This window comes from Paramisgurnus dabryanus, chromosome 3 (genome assembly GCF_030506205.2).
Source record: "Paramisgurnus dabryanus chromosome 3, PD_genome_1.1, whole genome shotgun sequence".
NCBI classification, from domain to species: Eukaryota; Metazoa; Chordata; class Actinopteri; order Cypriniformes; family Cobitidae; genus Paramisgurnus; species Paramisgurnus dabryanus.
In genome coordinates this window covers 48,884,204-48,909,413 of record NC_133339.1, presented here as the reverse complement: position 1 = coordinate 48,909,413, position 25,210 = coordinate 48,884,204, and the positions used below count along the sequence as shown (strand labels likewise).

The following is a 25,210-nucleotide window of genomic DNA, read 5'->3' as shown; positions in this document are numbered from 1 at the left end:
GCAACCCTTAGAAACTACCAACATAAAAAATCTGCAGCAACACATTAAAAAATTCTCTGCTGCCTTATACTCTATGAGCACCTTAGCAGGCTCATATCAGTTGTAACCATCTCCGATACGAATAATCGTATTCATTACTAACAATTTTTTCACAAATGTCTAGCTTTCTTTATTAAATACTTATCTTGGTAGTAATGTGTTTATCATCTAGTATCTTATTTTCTTAGTTATGATCATATCTGTCAGCAATAATATGATTATATATTGTGTAGTACACATGCACTTTATAGATTCATGAGTCTTTGTGTTTTTTGCACAAGTTCCCCTTGGAACTATAGGTGTAATTGAAAAATCTTTCAGATTGTCCTGCTGTGTTTAATTTCATATGAGGCGAAGCATTTTGTTAACTATTTTCTAATTGTACTGTATAACAATTAGAAAAGAGTTAATAAAGGCAGCATTTTGTGTTTATTAAGAATGCTGTGAGGTCTTGTAAACACAAACATCACAAAATCCTTCTTCAAACACCTTCAGTATTGTACTAGATTTTTGCTACTTGTTTGTAAAAGTCACTTATGATGTGCTTTGAATTTCTGATCACTAATAGAACATGTCCTTGATGGATGTGATGTGAATTAAATTAATTAAAGAAAGATTTAAACATTCCAAAACAGAAGATAATTGCAGTATCTTTCTTTTTATTGCAAACAATATTATACAAAAGATGTGCTTCTTTTAAGACAGTGGCACGTTTATATATATATATATATATATATATATATATATATATATATATATATATATATATATATATATATATATATATATATATATATATATATATATTATTTCAAAATAAAAAGCTGGTGGTGTTTTAGGAGAAATCTTTACAAACTAGAAAACAGCTTGCAGAAGTCATTATGTTTTGTGATAAAATTGAGAGAAAAAAATCCAGTTATTTATGTTTAAAGATTTGATTAAGTTTCATCGCAGTCATGTGTACTCATCTAGATTGTAAAAAACTTTATTTTTCTTAAATGGAAACATTTACAAATGATAAATAAGGTGTATGGTTAAAGTTTGCACTACAACTACAAACAAAGAATCCTCTCTAAAATAATTTTGCTTGTTATCACAAATTAGTCGTACAGGCTAAAGTATATGATAAAATGCAAATAGTATTACTTTCAAGTAAATGAATACTAATGAATAAATTAAAGGGTTAAGATTTAATGACAGCTGTAAGAATGACTCTGTAGCTCACTATTGAGTCTCAGGTCAAAGGACACTTCCTGTTTATCCACCAGCAGTAAGACCAAGAGGTGAGAGCTACTGTATAGGCACAGAAGGATTTAAAGCCATCTGATATGGCAACTCTAAAATACAGTACCAACTCCGACATACACTTGCTAAGCTATGCTAAGTCACTGGACTATAGATGCATTACTATAGATCTGTTTGTGCTATCAAATCAACAATTTCCCCACCCCACCACTTGCCTTGCCCAATTTGTAAAAGACCCATAAACATATATACACAGAATTAAAGGGACATTATCGGATAAAGAAGGGGTAAAGGCTTTTTCTTTTTTTACAAAAATAACATCAGTGAGAATGAAGATCACAGACTTGTTTACAGACATGCTTATTCTCCTTGTACCAAAGTATAAATTCCCCAATAGAACAAGCTGTGAAAAACAAATAACACATACACAGTACATACTAAAATAATTATATTGAATATGTCCTCATAGAGGCTTTCTCTAAAAAAATAAAATCACAACTCCATGCAATTTTTAAAAGGCACTGTCGGGAGCCATTCTGTTCGTTTCAGTACAGTACGTTTAAAGAGCGTCCCAGAGTTCTCCTGGCAGCTCAGGGACTCCAGCGTGAGAGCGTTTCTGAATGTGACCGAGTCTCTTATGGCCTGGACAACTGGGTGTAGACTGGCTGTTGCTCCCAGTGCTGTGGACTGTGTGCCTGTGGTACGGACGGGAGGCCTGTTGTGTCGGCAATAGAGGTGTACATGGGCCTCTGGCTGGGACTCATGTAGCTAAAAGTAGAAAAGAGGCTTGAGGCCTGACCTGAATGACTATAGTAAGAGTTGGCAGGATTCTGGTGGTCTGCGTAATCGTACTGTGTGCGGGTGATAGAGGGGTATGAGGTGCTATAGTGCTGCAGACTGAATGAGCCATAGGCCACATGCTGTGGGGAGCCCTGCTGTTCACTGTAGTGGCTGGGACTCAGCTGTTCCGTCTTGATCTGGGTTCTCTGATGGCCTTGACCTGGCTCACCACCACTGGCTATTGTGTTCAGCGAATGCTGCTGTTGTTGTTTGGACATCCAGCTGTGCGCTGTAGCTCCCACAGCTTGACTGTTGAGCCCATAGCCTGTAGAATATGACTGTGCAGCATTGGTGACTGCAATCCCTGGGTGTCCCTGAGGAGGCAGGTACTGGTCAAACTCATTGACATCGAAAGGCTCCATGTTAGAGATGACATCACTGCTCAGCTCACCGATATCCACAGCTCCAAAGTCAATGCCCTCTTGTAGGGGACGGCCCTCACGTTTTAAGTCTACTTTGCTGGTCGGCAGCTCTGTTTTGGGGGTTGTGGGAGGTGTGGGAGGGCCTTGGGACTGACCGGCTGTTTAAACGGAGAGAAGAATATAGTTAACAATTAAGTATCTACACATTCTGTTAAAATATGGAAAAACTGATTTTTTGGAAAAACTCCTAGATTTATTAACAAACTGCTAAAAACAAAGACGTATCTGATGATGCCTATGTACCTGAATTGTCTGCTGGTGAATGCACTTCACCCATGCTGGAAGCAGGAGAATCAGCTTGTTGCAGGGCTTTAAAGATGGCATTGGGAGAGATATGGGTCTGCTCACCGTCCTCAGACTCAGTTTGTCCGTTTTTCACAGATTTTCTCCGTCTGGGCTGATACTTGTAGTCAGGGTGGTCTTTTTTATGCTGGACCCTAAGGCGCTCAGCCTCCTCTACAAATGGGCGCTTCTCTCCCTCATTCAGTAGTCTATAAATATCAGTAAAAAAAAAATATTAATTTACTTATAATTTGCGTAGTATCAACTATAACAGCTTTGTTCATTTCACAACAAATCAAAGCTAATAAGTGTAGATGTATCACTTTAGTTAAACCAAAGAAATTAGTAATCTGCTTGGATAAAATAATTAAATGTTGTTTTTTTTATAATGGCATGAGGTAAATTCATTTATCAGAGAAAGTATCATATGTCTCCACAGTATTTCAGCATTCACATTTTCTTGCAATTATCACAACTTTTTAATAAAAAAAATAATGTTACCTCCAGAGTTTCCCGAGGGTTTTGCTGAGTTCGGCATTGTGCAGATGCGGATACTGATCTGCCAGTTTTCTGCGCGCAGCTTGAGCCCAAACCATAAACGCGTTCATTGGTCTTTTCACGTGCGGTTTGTTCTTGCTGGAGCCGTTCATTCGCACCGGCATGGGCACCAGGGTCCAATCATAACCCTTCAGGACCTGCGAAACTGCGTCTCTAATGCACACAGGGAACTTTCCCTCCTCGTCTTTCTTGAACTCTCTCAGGTTCTGCTCGGGTCGGGTGTTCTCGGTATCCGATCCTGATCCGGACGGACACGGAGAGCCAGCAGAATCCTCGGACATGCTCGGGCTTGGCGCGTCGGAAAGACTCTTGTCCTGCTCGTCGCTCATCTTGACGTAGGAGTCGAAGAGATTCATGCAGAAGAATGGATAAAAACTCTAGTGCGACTGTAAAATCCTCCAGCGGGAAATGAGGGTTTCATGCGCTCCTGCGCAAAAGAACTCCAAGTGTCCAAAGTCCCTTGAGCTGCTCAGATCTCCTTCTCACGTGTAAATAAACTCATACAGGTGACCAGCGCTGACTGAGATCAGATCAAATCCCGCATCAGTGTTTAAAGACGTGTGGAGTTTCTGATTTCTCTTTTCCCGGATCAAATAATTTATATGTGAACGGAAGGAGGCGGAGCTGCATCTCAGGCGGAGCTGCACAGTGTCTGTCCCAGGGTCGAGCAGAGACTAAAAAATAGGAATTAACATTCACACAGCATGAGTATTATATATATAATAATACAAAAATAAATAAATGCATACAAACTGACAAACACTACAACTTTCTGCGCACTTTAAATCTTGCACTGATTAAATAATTGGTAGGCTATATTGAGGAGCTACAGTATGTGATACTCGACATTTGTACATTGACATATTTACGAATATATTATGTATGTTATGCATCAGGAAGTATGCTATACTAATATAGTGAAACCCCATGCGTATTCAAATATTTGTCATGAATAACAAGATTTAAAAGATATTTTATGTCAACGATAGAGGGCGACAAGGGCCCAGAGACTCGTTCGTACTCGACCCAAAAATGCGCGCTAAGATGTCTTCATTTTCTCACCCTCCAGACCCCAGCTTTCCAAACGCATGCCTTCCTTAGTGCAGTTAGGAATACACAACATTTCATATTATTTATATAGTCTAATAAAATTGTCGATTGATATTTTTGATGTAATAAATTCGTTCTAATTCCTAACGATAAACGTCCAAAACCCATTATTGTATAGAATTAATATATTTTCTTTGTAAACTAAATGTATGCAATTCACACACATAAGCTTTACACTTTTTAACATTCGTAATGCGTATTTAATAACTTTTTATTGTCAGTTTGCTTTTTTTAAATGCCAGTGTCCCAAAAAAAAGAAAACAAAAAACTAATTAAAAGCTATTAAAATATTTACAGACAATTGTGACAGTGTCTTAGAACAAAAATAGATACAAAATGATGTATAACTATATAAATGTGTATAAATATTATAAATAATTGATGACCTACAGTACATTGAAATGCTCTCAGTATTTTTAAACAGAATAGAAAAACAACAGGACAACAGCAGCAGCAAAATAATGTAGGCAAAACTTTGTAGTAGTAGCCTACATTAGTAAGCGTTCATTTATACTCGGCCTCTCTGTGTTTATTTATATAAGTAATGCAGTGGAAATGTAATTTTCTGTGGAACGTGGCAGCACATGTGATCTCCATGAGCTACCTGAAATTTTATGTTTAATAGATTACAGATGTATGTCTGCCCCCTAACAGCTGCCGAATTAGCACAACTGCTTAATGAGGACAACCCATGAGGTGCGGGTTTTTCTAATTATTCTATCTAGTTTTTACACAGTGCCCTTAAACTATTTCGTTACATGAAATGCAGAGGCCCAATCATATAAAATTATTAAATTTAAATATTTAAATGCTTCCTGGCTTTTAATGGGGTTATGGTCATGGCAGGCAATCTAAGAGGACAATGCATTGTGGTTTGGCACAAACTGTTTATTAGTGCACATAAATTTGTGTTACAACACTGTGAAAAAAGTTTTTAAGTCTAGTTAACAGTTACCATGAGTTCTGTTTCAGAATGGTGTTATGTTTTATACAAGTCAGTGTTTTAAATCCACACTTAATTTTTTTAGGTTAGCTTATAATTGATTTTATTTCCTTTGTATGCATCTTCTTTTATATGTTTTTAAATTTGATGTATGTGTATTTTCTAATGTATTTTTTATGATTCTGTAAAGCGCTTTCAGATGCAAATTTAAAGGCGCTATATAAAATAAAGTTTATTATTATTACTATGAGTTCTGTTTCAGAATGGTGTTATGTTTTATACAAGTCAGTGTTTTAGATTATTGAGGGTTGGATTTGGTGACTTACTCAGCCAACTTTAGATATCAAAATAAAACATATGATGAAGACATTTACTTTCATGTCTCCAAAACCCTCTTTGTCCAGTATCTTAATGAAATCACACAGGAGATCATCTTCTGACCGTGAGAGAAAAAGACCAGAAGCACAGACGGCTTGGCCCTTTGCATAACAATGTTAAAGGTCTGTGTTACAATAAGCCATGCGTTAGTTTATGTGCTGCACACCTCTACATTCTGCACTAAAACATTGTTTTTCCCGGTTGTCTACAACCCTCTCAGAACTAACCTTTAACCCTCAGTTGAGTACTGCTGTTTAAGACGTTACTGTGCATTCTGTATTACATGTATGTTTTAAAATAAGTGATTACAGAGCATCTCAACATAATGCTGTCAGATCCAAAGCGCTGTCATGTTTCCCAGTTCAGTTTAACATACACCAGTAACAGAAGTGTTGGTGGGTTGTGTGGAATTAGCCAGCAGTTGTTTCCTCTTTATTCTGCTTAAAACCATTCTGAATGTGCTGCAATGCTTGGGAAACTTCTCAGCTTTACTTCAAACCTCTGTGTTAAAAACCAGGAGATAAACAGTGAAAGTCAACCGCTAAATCATGTCCCTTAATCTTATTTACGCTCTGATTCTGTGGCTGACAGCAGAATGGCATACAATTTGTGTTGTGTGAGAGAGAATGGTGTTCATGCTTGCGTATTTGTTGTTTCTCCAAGTACCCTTAAAATGGACACGCTCAGATTTTCTGCGCCTGAAGTGTTTGTGTACAGCTCTAAGTGATGTTATTACAAAATAGCACACTTAAATAGCTACACTGTGAAAATCTTTGTTGGTTCAACTAAAAAGGTAACTGGTTGCCTTAAAAGTTTGAGTTAATTCAACTTAAAAATATTAGTTAACCAAAAAAGTTAATATTTATATTGAATTAGCTTACTTGTTACTCATTGGTTACTTACTTGTTTTGAGTCAAACCAACAAATCTTTTTTTACAATGAACAAGTATCCAGATTAAAAAGGGATCAAATGTATTAACAAAGGTTGCTGAAGAGAGAACAATAATTTTACATTTGCTTTAAAGTGTAAAAGTCAAGAGAATTACAAGAATAATAAATGTTTTTGCCTATGCAAATATGCAGTTGCTTACTGTGAAATGCACCTACAATACTGTAAATCTCTATGATATGCTGGTTTTAGGCCATCCGTCAAAGGGAACTTTTACAATTATGTCCAGAAATTTAGAAAAGTACAGTACTTCTCCTCCACACACTGCATCATTTGTGGTATTATATGTTGATAACATGGTGTAGGTCGAAATACGACTTAATTTTAAGTCACTTAATAGTAATGGTACTTTTTGCCTAGCAATGTGATAACCTGCAAAATGGCTAAAAATGTGTCTACCTAGTCATAATCCATCTGTGATCTTTGAAGGGCACTGCCTAAAGCAGGGTTATGCTGTGTTAAAGTGAGTCTTATTTGATTATTTGCTATCTTTACTCATTGAAGAATTAGAGGAATTCCCTGATGTGTAAAAAAAGTGAAGACATAAAAGGAAGAACGGAAATATGAGGGAGACTGTGGCCTAGACTTGTGAGAAATGACTTCTCATCTGCCTGCTACTTTCCCTGAGAAGTGCTAGTTTCTGCAAGCCTGCAAGCTTAGATACACCTGGACTGCAATGACAAATGGACAAGGACTGTGCCAGTTTAATGGCCGCTCCTCTTTCCTCCATCCAACTGTCAAGAAACCCAGCCCAGAGTGTCGGCACACTGTCAGAAAGCCATCCCATACCAACGCTGTCATCAGAGTGTTTGCACAGCCAGATCAGAGGGCAGCGTCACGGGCGATTGTTGACACAGCATTTTGCAGAAGCTAATATTTAAACAAGACTTATCATGGGCCCGATCTCTTCAGCAGGCACAAATCAAACGATCCCACAATGTTTTTTCACACGTTCCTGCTAGGACCCACCAAATTTTCCATGTCATACTGCTGTGCTGTACTAATTATCTCATTGGCTAACAATCTTTTTCAGACAGCGGAAAAGATTAGTAATGAAGTGATATTTCGGAAGAAATAGTTTGATTCTTAATTTTTTATATTTTAAGAAATATGCTATGGTTGTTGTCCCTTTAAAATGTGGTTGCCAATCGGTTACTTTGAGGTTGTGTTCTGGGTGTTGATGGGGCTTTGCTATGGGGTTGCTAAAGTGAGTAATTTTATTAGACTATGGTGTGTGATTTCCTTGATGTTCGGTCGTTGCTAATTTGTAGTGAGTTAATTGTTATTTTGGGTGGTTGTTAGGTTGTTAGTAAGGTGGTTGGCCAAAGTAAATAGACGCTACCACCATGGGCCTCATTTATAAAGTGCTGCTTCCTAAATTTGATCTGATGATCATTTCTTAAAAACACATACAAGTGATTCATAGAACGAAAGTACGCACAGAAAACTCTTGGAAGTGAAATCTATGGGCCCTATTTTAATGATCTAAGCCCATTGTCTAAAGCACATGGCTCACAGTTTAAAGAGAATTGTCAGAATCCACTTTTGCTAATTTAACGATTGGAAAAATGTTTTGTGCCCCATGCGCACAGCCTAAAAGGGTTGTTCCTATTCTCGTAATGGATAATGGATGTGTTTTGGGTGAAACGTGCAATAAACCAATGAGAGTCTCAGCTCTTATCCCCTTTAAAATCCAGTTGCGCTCGCGCCATGCCAATTCCCTATTTAGATGTGGCAGAATTTGTAAAATGAAAAACTAAATGGAGGGAAGACAAAAATTGTGTTGTTTTCATTTATATTGAAATTTTTATTTTTGTATAAAAACTTTAAAAGTCATTGTTTTCAGTAATTGAAGTTAAATTAGCAGGCTTTTCATTGCTGTGAATGGAAGGATAGTACATGATCAGTGTAATCGCAATTTTTTTTACAAATATGCAAGAAAAGGTTTGTACTCTAAAAATACTTTATTTGTAACAAACAAAAGATAAAGAATTTATAAACATGTGGAGAGCCATTTAAGCACTCAGGCAGCGCCTTTTAAAGCATTTCTTAATAAAGGTTCTCATCTCATCATATCCACAGGTATAAAAGTCATCATATACAATTCATCCGTGGTGTAGCATTAAAAAAAAAAAACATTTAAAAATAGATGCTTTCACTAACACCTCTACCAGCAGCAACCTGGTTTTCCCAGGAGGTCTCCCATCCAAGTACTGACCAAGCTCAACCCGACTTAGCTTTAGTGGGCAAGCTGTCTTGGGCTACAGGGTGATATGGCTGCATCGTGCTGCATTGCGCTGGGTGTATGATAGGGCCCTATAAATCGCAAATGATCTTGAAATTGTGCAAAGCTAAACAGTTTCAGATCTCTTCATAGTAAATTATCCCTAATTAATACAATAAAAAGAGCATCTATCAATGTTTAAATCCTTTTTAAGCAGCAAGAATAGCTTATATTTTCAAGAACCTGCAGTTTTTGGAAAAGCAAAAGTGCTTACATGTTGCATACTTTATTAATGAGGCCTTAAGGTCTACAGTATATGATGCCCTGTGGCCTGAGGCACAATGCGAATTAAACAAACTTGACAAAACCTGACAAATCCAACCTGGGTCAATCCGTCTCAAAATGCTGGTTATCAATTTTATCTCATAACACAGGTTTAAACCATAATTTAATGATTATTTGCACGGTGTGTACATTAAAGGCTGGTGTTTTCAGCGAACAGCCATGTGTGCGTATTTCTCTTTTGAGGAAATGATTCGCTACAAATATGAGGCGTTTAAAACCATATTACCTGCACAAAACAACACCATTTGCTTTTGATGAAGACGATTAAGGTTTTCAATTAATTTTCACAGTCTCACAATAGAATAAAACTATGTGTAACTGTATTGAGTAATTGCAAAGCTGTCACTTTGCTCACAGCTAACAGGTTCAGTTTTGGTTTGCGATCTCTAACCCATATATATATATGATGCCAGAATTGGGCTTATGTGGTCATACTCTTTAGAATGAGTCAGCACTCTTGCAGCGGCGTTATGAACTAGCTGAAGCCTGTTTAGCTGATTTGCATGGCATCCCCCGAGTAACGAGTTACAATAGTCTATTCTAGAGGTCATAGAAGCTTGAATAAGCTTCTCTGCGTCAGATAAAGATCAGCATATGGCGTATTTTTGAGGTATTTCTAAGATGGAAGAATGCTGTGCGGCAGACATTGGAAATATGACTATCAAAGGATAAATTGCTGTCAAATACCACACTTAAGTTCTTAACCATGGAAGATGGCACCACAGTAAAGCTATCTACGGGCAACTTGTAATCTGACATATTTTGTTTTGAGTGATTCGGTTCAATAATAAGTATCTCTGTCTTATTAGAGTTTAGCATAAGGAAGTTATGTGCCATCCAGTCACTTATATAGCTAATAAAGTCTGTTAGTTTACAGAACTGGTGTGTTTCGCTAGGATGAGAGGAGATGTAAAGCTGGGTATCATCCGCATAGCAGTGAAAACGTATGTTATGCTTCCTGATGATGTCTTCTAGAGGTAACATATATAAAGAGAACAGGATAGGACCTAAAATTTTCTTTATAAACAAAGTTTGCTGAAACTAAACCTAAACTTATCTGTGTAGCAACTGAAACCAGCTTTGTGCAACAAGCCACAGGCAAATAAATACATACAGTATGCTGACACTAGAGGAGAACTACACAAGCAACATCTAAAGACCAGTTTTTATCCAAATCTCTGTCCCAAGTAAAAATCATTATGTATATAAATATATATATTACCGTATATTATAAATCAAGGTATTAGCTACCATTTTAACTGATAAACAGTGTTTCGTGGTTTTCCCTGCCCACAGTTTAAAAAATCCTGTTACTGTAAAAGCCTATAGAGCATACCTGTTTTACTGGTTTTGCACTTAAGCATTTTGGAGATAATTTTGCCACAATCTACTGTCGTGATTATTGTAGTTTACAGGTATAGCAAAAAAGGTTTAAAAATCTATATTAACATGCAGAAGATGTATAATCTTAAAATCATAAATTTGCACATCATGGTAACTGACTATTTTGTTCTAATATCAGGCACCTTTTCTCTGTTAAAATGTGTAAAGTTGCTTCAAAGAATCCGTTATAGTTGATGTGCTTCTATGTCACTATTTCCACATGTCTATAAATAAAGGACAATGAAATCACTGGAACCGGATTTAAGGGATACTTCTCCCAGAAAAAAAAATTCTGTCATCTTTTACTCACTCTCATTTTGTTACAAACCTGTATAAATTTCTTTGTTCTGATGAACACAAAGGCAGATATTTTGAGATATGTATTTGAGAAGTGAATGGGGTACATGAACAGTTTGGTTACAAACATTTCTCAAAATATCTTCATTTGTGTTCATCAGAACAAAAAAAAATCCATGCGGGTTTGTAACAACATGAGAGTGAGCAAATGTTAACAGAATTTTCATTTTTGAGTGAACTATCCCTTTAAGAACCTTGCAACACATTGAAAAAAATCTGGAAGAATAGTGGTCAACCATCAGCTGTTTTAAAGTAATTGGAAACAATTGTGAAAGGTTGGAGATCACTAAAACAATTGAGGCGCATCAACAGTAGAACTCTTGACTATGCATAACACAATGGAATGAAATGTACAGGATACTAACCAGCGGTGTGGCAATTTACTCTTATTAGTCATTTAAATTTTACATGTTTTATTCATTTATTTTTAATACAGTAAGTCCAGTAAAACATTTTTTAATTAAGATAAATTATAAACAGGACATCAAATAAAATTAGCTTGCATTAACTTAACACTTGCACAGTAATACTTGCACACTGGAATATATAATATATAGCTTTTTGTTTGTTGCTAAAAAAAGAAAACAAGGCACCAAAAGTGTTGTCCACCTTGTTATTAGTGTGGTAGAGAATCTTTTGTGAGCAAGTCTGCAAAAATGTCTGGTGTATTAGTGTGAAGACCTTGTCTGTGACTCATGCAGATTTGTGACTCATGCAGATGTCTAGAGTGTGTACTGTATGTGTGTGTGTGTGTGTGTGTGTGTGTGTGTGTGTGTGTGTGTGTGTGTGTGTGTGTGTGTGTGTGTGTGTGTGTGTGTGTGTGTGTGTGTGTGTGTGCGTGCGTGTGCGTGTGTGTGTGTGCTTGACTGAAGTTGCTGAAATCAGTTGAGGTTTTCAGTACTGGTTCAGTCTCAGTAAACCTCAGTGAGTCACTGGTTTATCAGACCTTCTGGTCAAGTCGTGATCCTGTAATTAAGCTTCTAGAGTTCCCATTCACCTCCATACAGATGCAGTTACACCCCTGCACCTCCCTGCTTCACTGCACATTCTCATTGACACTCTGTGATCAAAAAGGTTCATAGTACCTGTTTTGCTGCCATGAATTTTGGCCTGATTGACTAAAGTCATATTTACATTTAAATTCTAATTCAAATACTAAAAAGGTGTTAAGCAGGTACAAGACGTATATATGTATACTAATTGGCAGTGGTAGGGCACATTTATATTCTTCTAAAATCAAAATATAAATGTGAATAATAAAAATGTGTAAGACCCCATGATATTAATATTGATATTTTGTTAATTTTGTCAAAATATGTATCCCGGCTGTCTTTGGGACAGTACCCTTTCAAAAGGTCAGAATATGTACCATGGTGTGTACCGCCCCAGTGAAAGCTGGGGTACATAGTGATTCTCTACACATAAAAACTTCTAAAAACTGATGACGAAAGATGGACTGGATACATTTTGTTTAGTCAGGATGAGAATTTTCTCTCCCTTATATATTATAAATACCATCAACTGTAATGTTGTTGTGTGCTTACACTGCAAAAAATGATGTGTTAATTTTTTAACATGTGTCATGCCATTTAAGGTGTTATTTCATGTTAAAAAAATTAAAGGGCCAACACAAGTTGTGTTAAAAACAGTGATGGGAGTAACTGGTTACAAAGTAATTCCGTTACTGTTATTCCACTACTTTTAGCGGTAATTAACCTGTAACGAAGTATTTTTTTAAATCAAGTAACGCAGTTACAATTAGTGAAATTTAAATGAGTTGGTTACTCGATTTTATGGTTACTTGAAGTTTTTATGTTTTAAATTAGTTTGGAAAACAAGTCCCTGAGTGAAAACACCAGCTTGAGAGTTCCTCAAGTCAACAGTAGTCCAGGTCACTGTCTCCAGGGGCCTCATCTGAGATTCATTCAAAACTGGATGGAAACCGTTTCTCCTGTGGAATTTCTCACCATCAGATCTTCTCCACACAGGGAGGACAGTGTGTACAAAGCGAATAGATGAATAAATATAAAGAGGAGAGAGAAACGGTTAATGGTGACACTAAAATTGCATTGGATAACATTAAATACCATAAATTAGCATGAACTAACAATCAACAATTCTTCTGAAGAATCTCAGAGCCCTGACAACATTTGCAAACTATGACAGCATCTTTAGCACGCAACCCTTGACATAACTGATAAAAATTGTGTTATTTCTTCATTTTTTCACTCATATGTAGGTCCAGAAAGCTGTTTTCGAACCACCTAAATTCTTAAACTCCTAAAGTGGTCATTTTTTTCTCATAACGCGTCATAGGGTCATTGACGGCCAATGCTCATACGTTCATTTTTTTACATATCCTACAACATATACGATTGCTTTGGTCATTTGTCCATTTCTCCAAATACGACCAATAGATGCATTTACTTAATTAGCGCCTCACTGGCAGCAGGTGAAACTTAATATATTAGAGCATAAAATTATATTTTGGGGTATAATTTTGCTATGATGACATTTACTGGGATAACATTTTCAATTTAAACCACCAGGATTGATTGTATTTTATTACATTATTAGGGGTCAAGCCCAGAATGGGCGAGACCCCTATTGGGATTGTTAGTTTTCTTATTATTATTATTATTATTATTATTATCTATTATTCTTCTTCTTCCGCCATTGCGTCTATGGCAACCCATAGAACCGTACGTAGGAAAGTTATGAAATTTGGCACACTCAAAGAGGACATTCCAAATAGTCAACACACCAAATTTGGAGTGTCTATGTCAAACCCAATAGCGCCACCAACAGTCCAAATTTTCACTTACATTTTTGGTTATAACTGCTGACCCGTACGTCATAGAAACGCAATTCTTGTTTCTTCTGATTCCTTGGCTCATGCCGATTCGGTTGCACCATATGACGTCATTTCGGTTATGCTATTTATTTTGATATTTTGAATTGTTTGTAAAACCTACTTTTTCTAACTCGTCCTAGAGTTTTTGTCCAATTTGCGTAAAAAATGGGTGTGTAACATCTAGAGACACTCATGGCAAAAAGTTATGGAATTCGTGTCGATTCGCCAATCCGTTTCTGTATACCGCGTCAACGAATTTTACGTAGAGCGCGTAAAAACGGATTTGAGGCTGTATCTTCGCCAAAGTTAAACTTATTCACACGACACTTGGTAGTTTTGATGGCAGTCATGACCTGAGGGTTCGTGCCCAGTTTCATCACAGCGCCACCTAGTGTTCACGAGATTTGAAAAATGGCTATTTTTGCTTATAACTACTGCAAACTTGAGTCTAAAATTATACAAGTGCTATTGTTAGATTCCTTGAGGCATGCCGAGTCAAACGATACCAAATGGTTTTCAGTCGGCCATTTTGGGGGTCGGCCATTTTGATTTTTAACTTTTTTTGTCGGAAAGTTATGAAATTTGGCACACTCAAAGAGGACATTCCAAATAGTCCCCACACCAAATTTGGTGTGTCTTTGTCAAACCCTATAGCGCCACCAACAGTCCAAATTTTCACTTGCATTTTTGGTTATAACTGCTGACCCATACGTCATAGAAACGCAATTCTTGTTTCATCTGATTCCTTGGCTCATGCCAATTCGATTGCACCATATGACGTCATTTCCGTTATGCTAGTTATTTTGATATTTTGAATTGTTTGTAAAACCTACTTTTTCGAACTCGTCCTAGAGCTTTTGTCCAATTTGCGTAAAGAATGGGTGTTTAGCATCTAGAGACACTCATGGCAAAAAGTTGTGGAATTCGTGTCTATTCGCCGATCCGTTTCCGTATACCGCGTCATAACATTTTACGTAGAGCGCGAACAAACGGATTTGAGGCTGTATCTTTGCCAAAGTAGTTTTGATGGCAGTCATGACATGAGGGTGGGTGCACAGTTTCGTCACAGTGCCACATAGTGTTCACGAGATTTGAAAAATTGCTATTTTTGCTTATATCTAATGCTAGCTTGATATTAAAATTATGGATTTAAGGCTATATCTTCGCAAAAGTTTTGCACATTAATGTGTGCATTGGCAGTGGTTCAGTGGTTAGTGTAGGTTGTCTACAAATCGGAAGGTTGGTGGTTCAAACCCCAGCTCCACCTGACCAAGTGTTGAGGTGTCCATGAGTGAGACATCTAACCCCAACTGTTATATGTCATGAACTGAGGGTGCATGGAACGGTTTGTCACAGGGCCACCTAGTGGTCACGAGATTTGAAAAGTGACTATTTTTGCTTATTACTGCAAAATTGAGTCTAAAATCATGAAATTGCTATTGTTAGATTCCTTGAGGCAAGCCGAGTCAAACGATACCAAAACGTTTTGCCATTTTCAATTACAAAGCATACGAACTTTTCAAACTCTTCCTACAGCGTTTGTTTGATTGGCTTGGATTTGGTACACACAATCTAGACTCTAGACAAAAAGTCATAAAAAGATTTTGATAGACCAGTCAGTTATTGTATAGCGCATCAACAAATATGATGGCGAGCACGCCGAAATGGATTTGAGGCTATATATTTGCAAAAGTTTTGCATGTTAATGTGCGTATTTCCAGTGGTTCAGTGGTTAGTGTAGGTTGTCTACAAATCGGAAGGTTGGTGGTTCAAACCTCAGCTCCACCTGACAAAGTGTTGAGGTATCTTTGAGCGAGACATCTACACCCCAACTACTCCCGATGAGCTGGATGGCTCTCGCATGGCTGACAGTGTATGAATAGTTGAATGTTTCACAACTTGTAAATGTCATGAACTGACGGTGCATGGAATGTTTTGTTACAGCGCCACCTGTTTCATCAGCAACATTTTTGAAACCTTGTAAACTTTTCAGTGCCCCCTAGTGGTTAAGAGTTTTGAGGCTTTATCTCCAGATCGCTTTATTGTGTGTACCCCATATTTGGTGGGTGTCATCACAATCATGACCTGAGGCACCATCTATTATTTTGGTGCAGTGCCCCCAGTGGTGAAGTCATTTGAGGCTATATCTTAACATTGCTTAATCATATGTATATCAAATTTGGTGGGTGTCATCACAATCATGAACCGAGGCACCATCTATTGTCTCGGTGCAGTGCCCCCAGTGGTCAAGTCATTTGAGGCTATATCTTAACATTGCTTAATCATATGTATATCAAATTTGGTGGGTGTCATCACAATCATGACCCGAGGCACCATCTATTGTTTCGGTGCAGTGCCCCCTAGTGGTCAAGTCATTTGAGGCTATATCTCAACATTGCTTAATCATATGTATATCAAATTTGGTGGGTGTCATCACAATGATGACCCGAGGCACCATCTATTGTCTCGGTGCAGTGCCCCCTAAAGGTCAAGTCATTTGAGGCTATATCTCAACATTGCTTAATCATTTGTATATCAAATTTGGTGGGTGTCATCACAATCATGACCCGAGGCACCATCTATTGTTTCGATGCAGTGCCCCCTAGTGGTCAAGTCATTTGAGGCTATATCTCAACATTGCTTAATCATATGTATATCAAATTTGGTGGGTGTCATCACAATCATGACCCGAGGCACCATATATTGTCTCGGTGCAGTGCCCCCTAGTGGTCAAGTCATTTGAGGCTATATCTCAACATTGCTTAATCATTTGTATATCAAATTTGGTGGGTGTCATCACAATCATTAAATTCAATTCAATTCAATTTTATTTATATAGCGCTTTTGGTAACACTTTATTTCGATAGTCCACTTTAGACATTTTACTAACTATAAGTAACTTTGTAACTACTTATCAACTACCAATCTTTAGAGAATTAGTAGAATATCTGCTTAATATCTACTAACACTTTTTGGTGATGCTATCTCAAAAGACATTCAACTGTCTATAAGTATCTTTGCAGGTGCATGTCAACTTATTCCACTAACCCAAACCTCTTCCCTAACCCCAACCCTTACAGTCTACTAATACACTAATGACAGTTAGTTGACGTATAGTTGCAAAATATTGAAAGTTAGTTGACATGTAGTTGCAAAGTTATTTATAGTTAGTAGAATGTCTAAACTGGACTATCAAAATAAAGTGTAACCGCGCTTTTCACAAAAGTCAATTGTTTCAAAGCAGCTTTACATAAATAGAAGCAGTGAAAAGCACAGAAAACGACAGATAGCACAACAGAATACATGATAGCATGAGCAGTTAAATTTGCTGCGGCTATGACTCAATATTATAATTGCACGTATTACTAAAGCAACGTATAGAAGAGGAAGCTAGGTAAAGCCCAAAAAGGCTGCCTCCCCGGGGTGAAAAACCCCCTAGGAGAAAAAAAAAACCCGAGGCACCATCTATTGTTTCGGTGCAGCGCCACCAAGTGGTCTCAAGATTTGAAAAACTGCTATTTTTGCCTTAATCTACTGAAAACTTAGATCTAAAATCAAGACAGTCATTACTGATACTTCATTCTGTGCCCTTTTTGGCTTGACCCCGGCATCGCTGCTTTGCAGCTATATTTTTATTTATTATTTTATTACACAAAGCAAATAACGTACCCATTTATTTATTATATGATATAAACACAGCATACAAAACAGTCAAAAAAAAAATGTAGGCTACTTAAAATATTCCAAGTGTACCGAGGTCAAACGATCGATTTATTTGAAGAAAATATGCAAAAGTGATGACAATCCGATGTAAATATCAGATCCGGACATACACAGATTTAAACACAGAAGAAGCGATGCTACATCATCTATGATTGTGAAAAGGGCATTGGCTTCTGTGTGTCCTGTGACCGATTGCATCATTACGTTAGCTAAGAATGTGAAGCGCTATTGGCTCTTAGGACCGACTACATCATGCTGGTTTATGTTTGAATAAGATCTGACTGTGCGATTTTAATCACAGAGTTCTTCATATAAAGTATTCGTATGGCTTCAGTTCACAAGGTTTACAACACGAATGGTTTGTAATACTTTTATACTGTTTTATGCAATAAATACCTGACTGTACTTTTACTTGCGTGTTGTGTTTTATATGGTTGGGTTTAGGGTAAGGGTAAGGGTGGGGTTAGATGCTCCAAAATATCTTTAAAACCATAAATGTTTATGAAACCGTTTCTACATTTACAAATTCATAAAATTAAATGTGTCTAATCTGATGTATAAGGCAAAAAACTTGTAACCTTAACAACAGATTGTATTTATAAGCTACTGCCGCTAGAGGACTTAATACGTCACTTTACGTTGTAATAAGGTGCTTGCACAAATGACTTATTAGGTCGTTATTTTTTGGAGGACAGTATCTAATTTTTACCTGAGTAGTTTTAAACAGGGGTATACCAGCAAGCAAAAACTGATACAGTGAGTGCGTTTACATGAACATTCCTACGCCGATTATGCTTAATAAACCGATAACATGTGGGGTCATGTAAACGTGTAAAACGGTTTTCTTTTATCGGGGACAGGGTAAGCAAAAACGATCGGCAGAGGTAGTTTTTTGCTCATTACCCTGATTTTGCGTGGCATGTAAACGCCTTAGCTGGCTTTCTCACAGATTTTTTCATCTGCACGTGTCACATGATAAACGTCACACGCGGAAGTAAGCACAAAATAACGCATCAAAGTCTCTGCTCGACTAAAGCAGTTGGCAGAGAAACTGCGAGATCTGTACTTCCACATAAGTGAAGGATACTTACGCTGGATTTCCACCGACTGCGGAGCGGCTGCAGATCTGCTCCGCTGCGTTACGGCTCCGCAATCCGCCGTCCGCCAATACCCACCAGTTCCGTATTGGTTGCAGAGCGGCTGCGTGCTGAAGTGACGAGGACCCATGAGGTCTCGCAAATTCACGTGATGATCGCGCGATACCTAGTTCTGTCTCCGCCAATTATGACTTGAATTATGACGTTTTTACAAACCAGCCCAGATCACAACACGAGATCTTGCGTAGACAGATCAGTACATCAAATCCATCCAAAATTCAAAAAATAAGAAAGCTGCTAAAACCATTTATTTATGCTCTATATTTAATGTATTTATTATACCATATACTTTACCATTTAACTCCCCCTGGCTCTGTTCTTGTCTGTTATTTGTTGTTTCTATATTAATGACTTTGTAATGTTTGTATTGCAAAGATTTAATAAAGGAAAAAAACACGAGATCTCGCGAATTCAGGTATGATCACGCGATAAAGTCATGGCTCCGCCCTGCGGAGCGGTCCGGCATCCGTCAAAAATAGAAGCTCTGCGTATTTGTGCCGGAGGGCTGCGGTGGAAATTGGTGGTTAGCCATCTCTGAATCTGGAAGCTATAGAAATAATACATGCATGCTGGCGTGTAAATAAATGGACAAAATGCACATAAAGTTTTTAGTCAAAAGAATTACAAGGAGAAACATTTGAAAGAAAGTTAAAAATGTGAAGTTTTCAGTTTCCCCGTCTGCTTACTTATTCCTACAGCCTCTTTCAGCACCTCAAACGACACCCTATTTCTTTGAATTAAATTGAAGTCAATAAGTGCCCCTGAGAGAGATTTATTCTCTGTTTGAGTCAGTAGACCGCTGTACCTACAGCTAATTACTCAAATTCAGCTACTGGCAATGGCACTTAACTGAGCAACTTACACTGTGAAATGTATATAAATAACACTAAGAGATTTGAAATATTGTTGGCATTGAGCAATTGAATTTAATGCCACAAATATTTCAAATCTCTACGCTCTTTATGAGCTATCAAAGGTTTCTAGAATGAAGCAAGTAGCAGTACATTGTCATTGTTTGGAGGTGACGTTATGGGTGCACAAAAAATGTGGGAAGTACAGTTAGGAAAGTCCAGTGCAGTCCAGTTATATACAGTATATTTATAAGATATATTAGTTGGATGAATGTTTTTAATTGTTCTCAGTCCCTGGCAATTCTGCAGGCTTTTACTCTTAGACAGGGTGGTCAGTCCTCTCTGAGAAGGTAAACTGAGTGTTTCAGGGCAGTCTGGACCATAAACACATAAGCAGAGGAAGAAAACTATGCTAACTTTGTTTTATTTGTGGGTGTACCCCTGTACCTTCAGAATATAATTGCAATGGCATATACCAACGTTTGTGTCAATACACTTATGGAATGCCAAGATACAGTTTGTGATATATTCGTTGACATGGTATAGAAAGAGTTTAGTCAATACAAAAACTTTTGAAATCTTAATTTTGGGAGTAACATTCAGGGACACTCACAACATACAGTAATTCTGGGTCATCATTGGTCAAAAAAGGATGAATTCAACCACTGGGTTACATTATATTTAAAGGTGATGTGTGTAGGGATGAAACATGCTCTATAGAGCACTTTCTGCATTTAGGGCTACTGTAGAAACATGATGGCGACATCCATTTAAGGGGACCTGTCGTGTATGTAGATAAAACGGCTCCTTGTAAGATAATAAAAACATTACAGTTTATTATGTAAGCTCTTTATACACCACTGATAATATAGTTATGTATATTATATTGCATTTTTGTCAAATTATCCTTCTATAAGTTACACAATGCACCTTTAACCCAACAATGGGTTAAAACAACCCAGCATTTTGGTTTAAAACAACCCAGCATAGGTTACATTACAACCCAATGGACTGAGGGCATCCCTTTTAGACCCAGAGATGGACTGAAAATAACCCAGCATTATTTTCATTATTATGAGTCTACGTAGAAAACAGTACACCAATTGGACAAACAGTATAGGAGGATTTCGAAAATTATATTTTTCAGTAAATTCAAAATAGCAGAAACATTTTATAGGCAGAAATTAATCCATCCATTAAGCCATCCACTAAAGCAATGTCAACATGTAGTAAACTCCACCCACATGAATTAAATCATTAACACAACAACAGAAGTTGATGGCATCTGGCAAATGGCAACATTAGTAGTGAAATTATCATTTAAATTTACCCCATACGACAACAGAACACCAACTAATATGGCTTTGCTCTTTAAATTGGAAGTTGCTAATTTTATCTAGCATATTAAGGCATGAATCAACTCTATGCAGAAATGCCTGACGTCACAGATGCATCCATTAAGCTTTACAAGCTGTTTTTTACTTTCTCAGCCTTCTCTCTAACTCTCTCTTCCTGTTACAAAGCTTAATTTACATGCCCACAGTATTTCTGTGTGTGTCTGCACATGAAAAAACCCATACATACTTGCAATTTACACATGTAATTGGCTATAAACTGGCTATACATCCCAAACCCTACCCACTCTCCCCACCCAATCACAATCACTTAGCATAAACAGAGCACAGACCCCGGTAGCCTATTTACTATTTTCCTCGACAGACACTTCACTTCAATTTGTTAAGACATGTCATTAAAGGTGCTGGACAAAGTGGACTGCCCCTGTGTTTCAGTGAGCCAGTAAACAAGGTCAAAGTTGAAACTGTGGCTGGTATTGATTATAATTTTGTGATTTCCAAATTCGCTTACTGAGATTTTCAAACGAAAGCAAATCTTTTTGTGTACAACGTACAAAGCAGGAGAGTAGCAGGAATCATGTTTTATATTGAGTTTAGGTAGTATGTAAACCTTGATCCATTTGTAGCTTAAATTGTTGCTTTTGCAAAACCTGTTTATCTTGGATTGTACATGCAGTCTGTGTTTAAAAACCTTAATTTGAAGACATTTTGAAATGTGGAACAGTTGAGTTTGTGCCTCATTAAGTTGCCACGTTCTGTTAAATTCTGAAAGGGATATTATTAGGGCTTTAGGCATTAGTGAACTTTTTATTAGATTTTAAGTCCTCCCCTGGGTGTAGTCTGGTGTTATATTTTCAGACTGGTCTTTATTTGTCATTATGCTGCTGTTTTGTGTTTACTGTCCCTGACATTTCCACCTCCATCCTGTGCCTTACCCTTTTCAGAGTAAAATGTCTCAGTAGGGCACGCTACACCTCATCAATCATTGTGTCCCACATTTGCCTGCTCACAAAAGCCTAATTTTTATCATTCATGTGTGCCCCCATTTCTACAATTATGTGCATGTTTGTGTATGTGTGCCAGTTTATGAAATTGTATTTCAGGGAAACTTTTGATTGGCCTTTTAAAACTATTTTAGCATTGGCCTAGTGATTGTTTGTGGCTCGCTGAGGAATTGCAGGATACTATTGAAGTTTATTTATGATTATACTAAAGTTAATGTCACTGCAAAATCTGTGTGATTTTAAACTTTTAAAAACAGCTGTATGATCAGTCCAAATAAGATGCAATGAATACTTTCTAAATGCACTGTACATATATTAAATATGCATCGAATGGGTACATAATGTGACATCAGTACCAGCACACTGTTGATGGAAAGGGGATATGAGACGACAGAACAAAGACACATGCATTGTTTGAATTACATTAAGTTGATCTGTTTGCCTTGCTATTTCAGAGATCCATCACTTTGAAGAAGCATCAAGGCAGGACATTACAGATGACATCACAGATGTGACTCATGCACACAAATCACTCACCCGTCACAAGAAAAAAATGATTCACCAGACAAACAGCACTCCTGCTGTCTACACTGCCCTTACAGAAAGAGAAGTATACAAGTGGACGAATCTTGGGATCTTGGGTTTGGATGGATAGTCTGAAATGAATTGTGTTCCTTTACAGATGAAGGTTTGTATAAATGCCTACAGAAGGAGAATCAGAAGGAACACAATTCCATTGTTTCCTTATTGAGATAATTGTTTAGCAAAATGTTCACAAATTTACACATAGTGAAGGCTAACAGTATCCAAGGGCTGACCAGCCCAAAGAAGTGAAATTACATTTACACGCATGCATATTTAAGCTTGGCATGTCAGGCACATTAGGTTTGAGTTTGAACTCAATGACACCAAACGGCATTAGTTCTTGAGCATCCCATGAACAAACGTGATGCCCTAGGCTTGAATATGTGTGAATAAAATTTCTACCAATGTTATGTCATTTACTTTGTTTCCTTCAAACAGTTGTGTGAAATGTTGTATGAAGTTGTCTGAAATGTTTTAATTCAGATGTTGTTGGGTAAATAATTTTTATGGTATTTTTCGGAAATGTCAAAAGTTCAAATGGAAATACAGTAGCTCAAGGTTGCCGTCCTGTAGGAAGCTCTAATAACAACAATGAAACAATGAAATACAACCATAAACCTACATTTTTTTGATTATCTGTGCACACATGTGGCTTAATGAATAGAAGCAGAGTGTTTGGAGACAGATTGCTCTTTTGCATGAGTCTGACAGGCATGCCTGCTGAAGAGCCTGCACATGAAGCAGCACTGGTTATAGCTCATTGATTCCAGATCAACCCTGCATCTGGGCATTCAGCACTGACCAGTCAAGTTGGGGGTGGATGTTGGGAAAGTCGACCACACACACACTTGGCCGCAGGCAATGTCATGAGATCGGATGTGCACCAAAAAGGTGGATGGCTCTGTGGGAAGGAACAGTTGTCATTGTCCGGGTCTTTAGAAGCCGGGTCTTGTATAGATCTACGCTTTGTAGGTGCGCAGTTTGAAAACACAATGTCATTTTAAGAAATTTGCACTACTTTTTCGTCATAAAGTATAATGAGTTTAAAAAGGCAGAATTTTATATTCTAAAATGGTTGCCACACAATAAAAATATTAAAGCAAGAAAATGTTATTAACGCTACTTTTATAATGAAAAATCAATCAAAGTCTTCCTTCCGCTGGCAAAATAGTCCCTGGGCAACTGTGAACAGCAATAGAATGAGAATGTTTTACATATAGTACACTTATGTTTTATCACATAAAAATGTATTAGCCACAATGAAAAAAAACACACAGAGAAATGAATATTTATATTTACATATATTTACATACTAAAAGCAAAAGCACACACACATTTTTACTGGAGAAAGAACTTTAGAAAACTTGAATTGTTTAAATTAGAAAAGAAATAAGACCTAATGTTCAGGTAAGAATACTGCATTGCCTATATAAGTTTATATATATACCTTCTTGCGCTTCCACTGAGAAGACGAAGACTTGCATTAGTAGAGTGTTTTTGTCGCCATGCCTTCGAGACGCAGTTATTTTCATGCCAAAGTTTTTTCACCCTTTTTTTGGCCTTTGCTGAGGAAAGCTTCCTCAATCTGGCGTGACCTTTTCGTGCGATAAGCTGCTGTCTTCAAATCACCAATTATACCAGCTACACAATCAGAACTCGTTATGTATTTCTGAAGTAGGGACTTCATAGAACAAGGATACATCAGCCTGTTTTCAGGACAGTGAAAACAGTGGTATGGAGATAAATGAATTCTGTAACAATACTGTGTTTTTTTTAACACATGTTATATTGCGCACCGTAAATGCAATCATAACACAGGAAAAACCTTTAATATAATTTAACAGAGCATGACAAATTCAAGAACATTGATTACAAGCTTTTAACCTGACCTCATCTTAAATAAAAAAAATCATGTACAAAATTACATTTTTAGTTAGGAATTAACCATGCTTCTGTTGATGTTATTTTTCTTGAAAAAGTTTCATTTGATTTTTTACTGCAATTAACATGTACATTTAAAAGTGTCTTTCTAGCACAGTCTGATGTTCTTCCTGTCTTCCTAGAGCCTTTGACTGCAACACCAACCCTTTAATCAAACAAATTATTTTCTATGAATGTATACACATCCGTGGCAGCTGATAGGGACTGTTACTCTGTAAACTGCTGTAATCCCTGCCGTGCCACAAAGTGCCACTTATCATATTTGTCCAAAATCGTTAATGATTAACATAGGTTGCTAATGCATATTTTGCATCTGGAAGTAGACTCTGTCTGAGTAAACTTGCGCTATTAAATTGGAAAGTCCAGAGTGCAATACCTGTTGTACACGTGACGCGGGGCTTCTTTGGTGGCAAGTTTTACGGCTCGTGTCAAACTCAGTTTTTTTTTGTTTCTGCAGAGCTGTGAGATTGTCTAATGAGAGACATGTGACCACCTAGCTAAAAGTATATTATGTGTATCCATGTTGAAGGTCCCACTCTATGTTTATGTTAAAGGAGTAATTGCAGGCTGATAGGACAGGTTTAGGGGGTGCACTGTTTTGCCAAACCTTCTCTTGTTAATCCAGCCTTAGGAAAACTATACACAACCTGACCCCCAACCTCGGC

At 37.3% G+C, this 25,210-nt stretch overlaps 1 protein-coding gene across 1 annotated transcript; it reads right to left on the bottom strand.

Annotated features, from left to right (window-relative positions):
* Positions 1 to 1,010: 1,010 nt before the first annotated feature.
* LOC135750366 (transcription factor Sox-9-A-like) lies at positions 1,011 to 3,965 on the bottom strand. The gene is made up of 3 exons (XM_065269170.2): positions 3,330 to 3,965; positions 2,790 to 3,037; positions 1,011 to 2,644 (listed from the first exon to the last, which is right to left on the bottom strand). Exons 1-3 carry the CDS (start codon positions 3,740 to 3,742, stop codon positions 1,920 to 1,922), a joined length of 1,386 nt encoding a protein of 461 aa, XP_065125242.1. The 5' UTR covers positions 3,743 to 3,965; the 3' UTR covers positions 1,011 to 1,919.
* Positions 3,966 to 25,210: the final 21,245 nt, after the last annotated feature.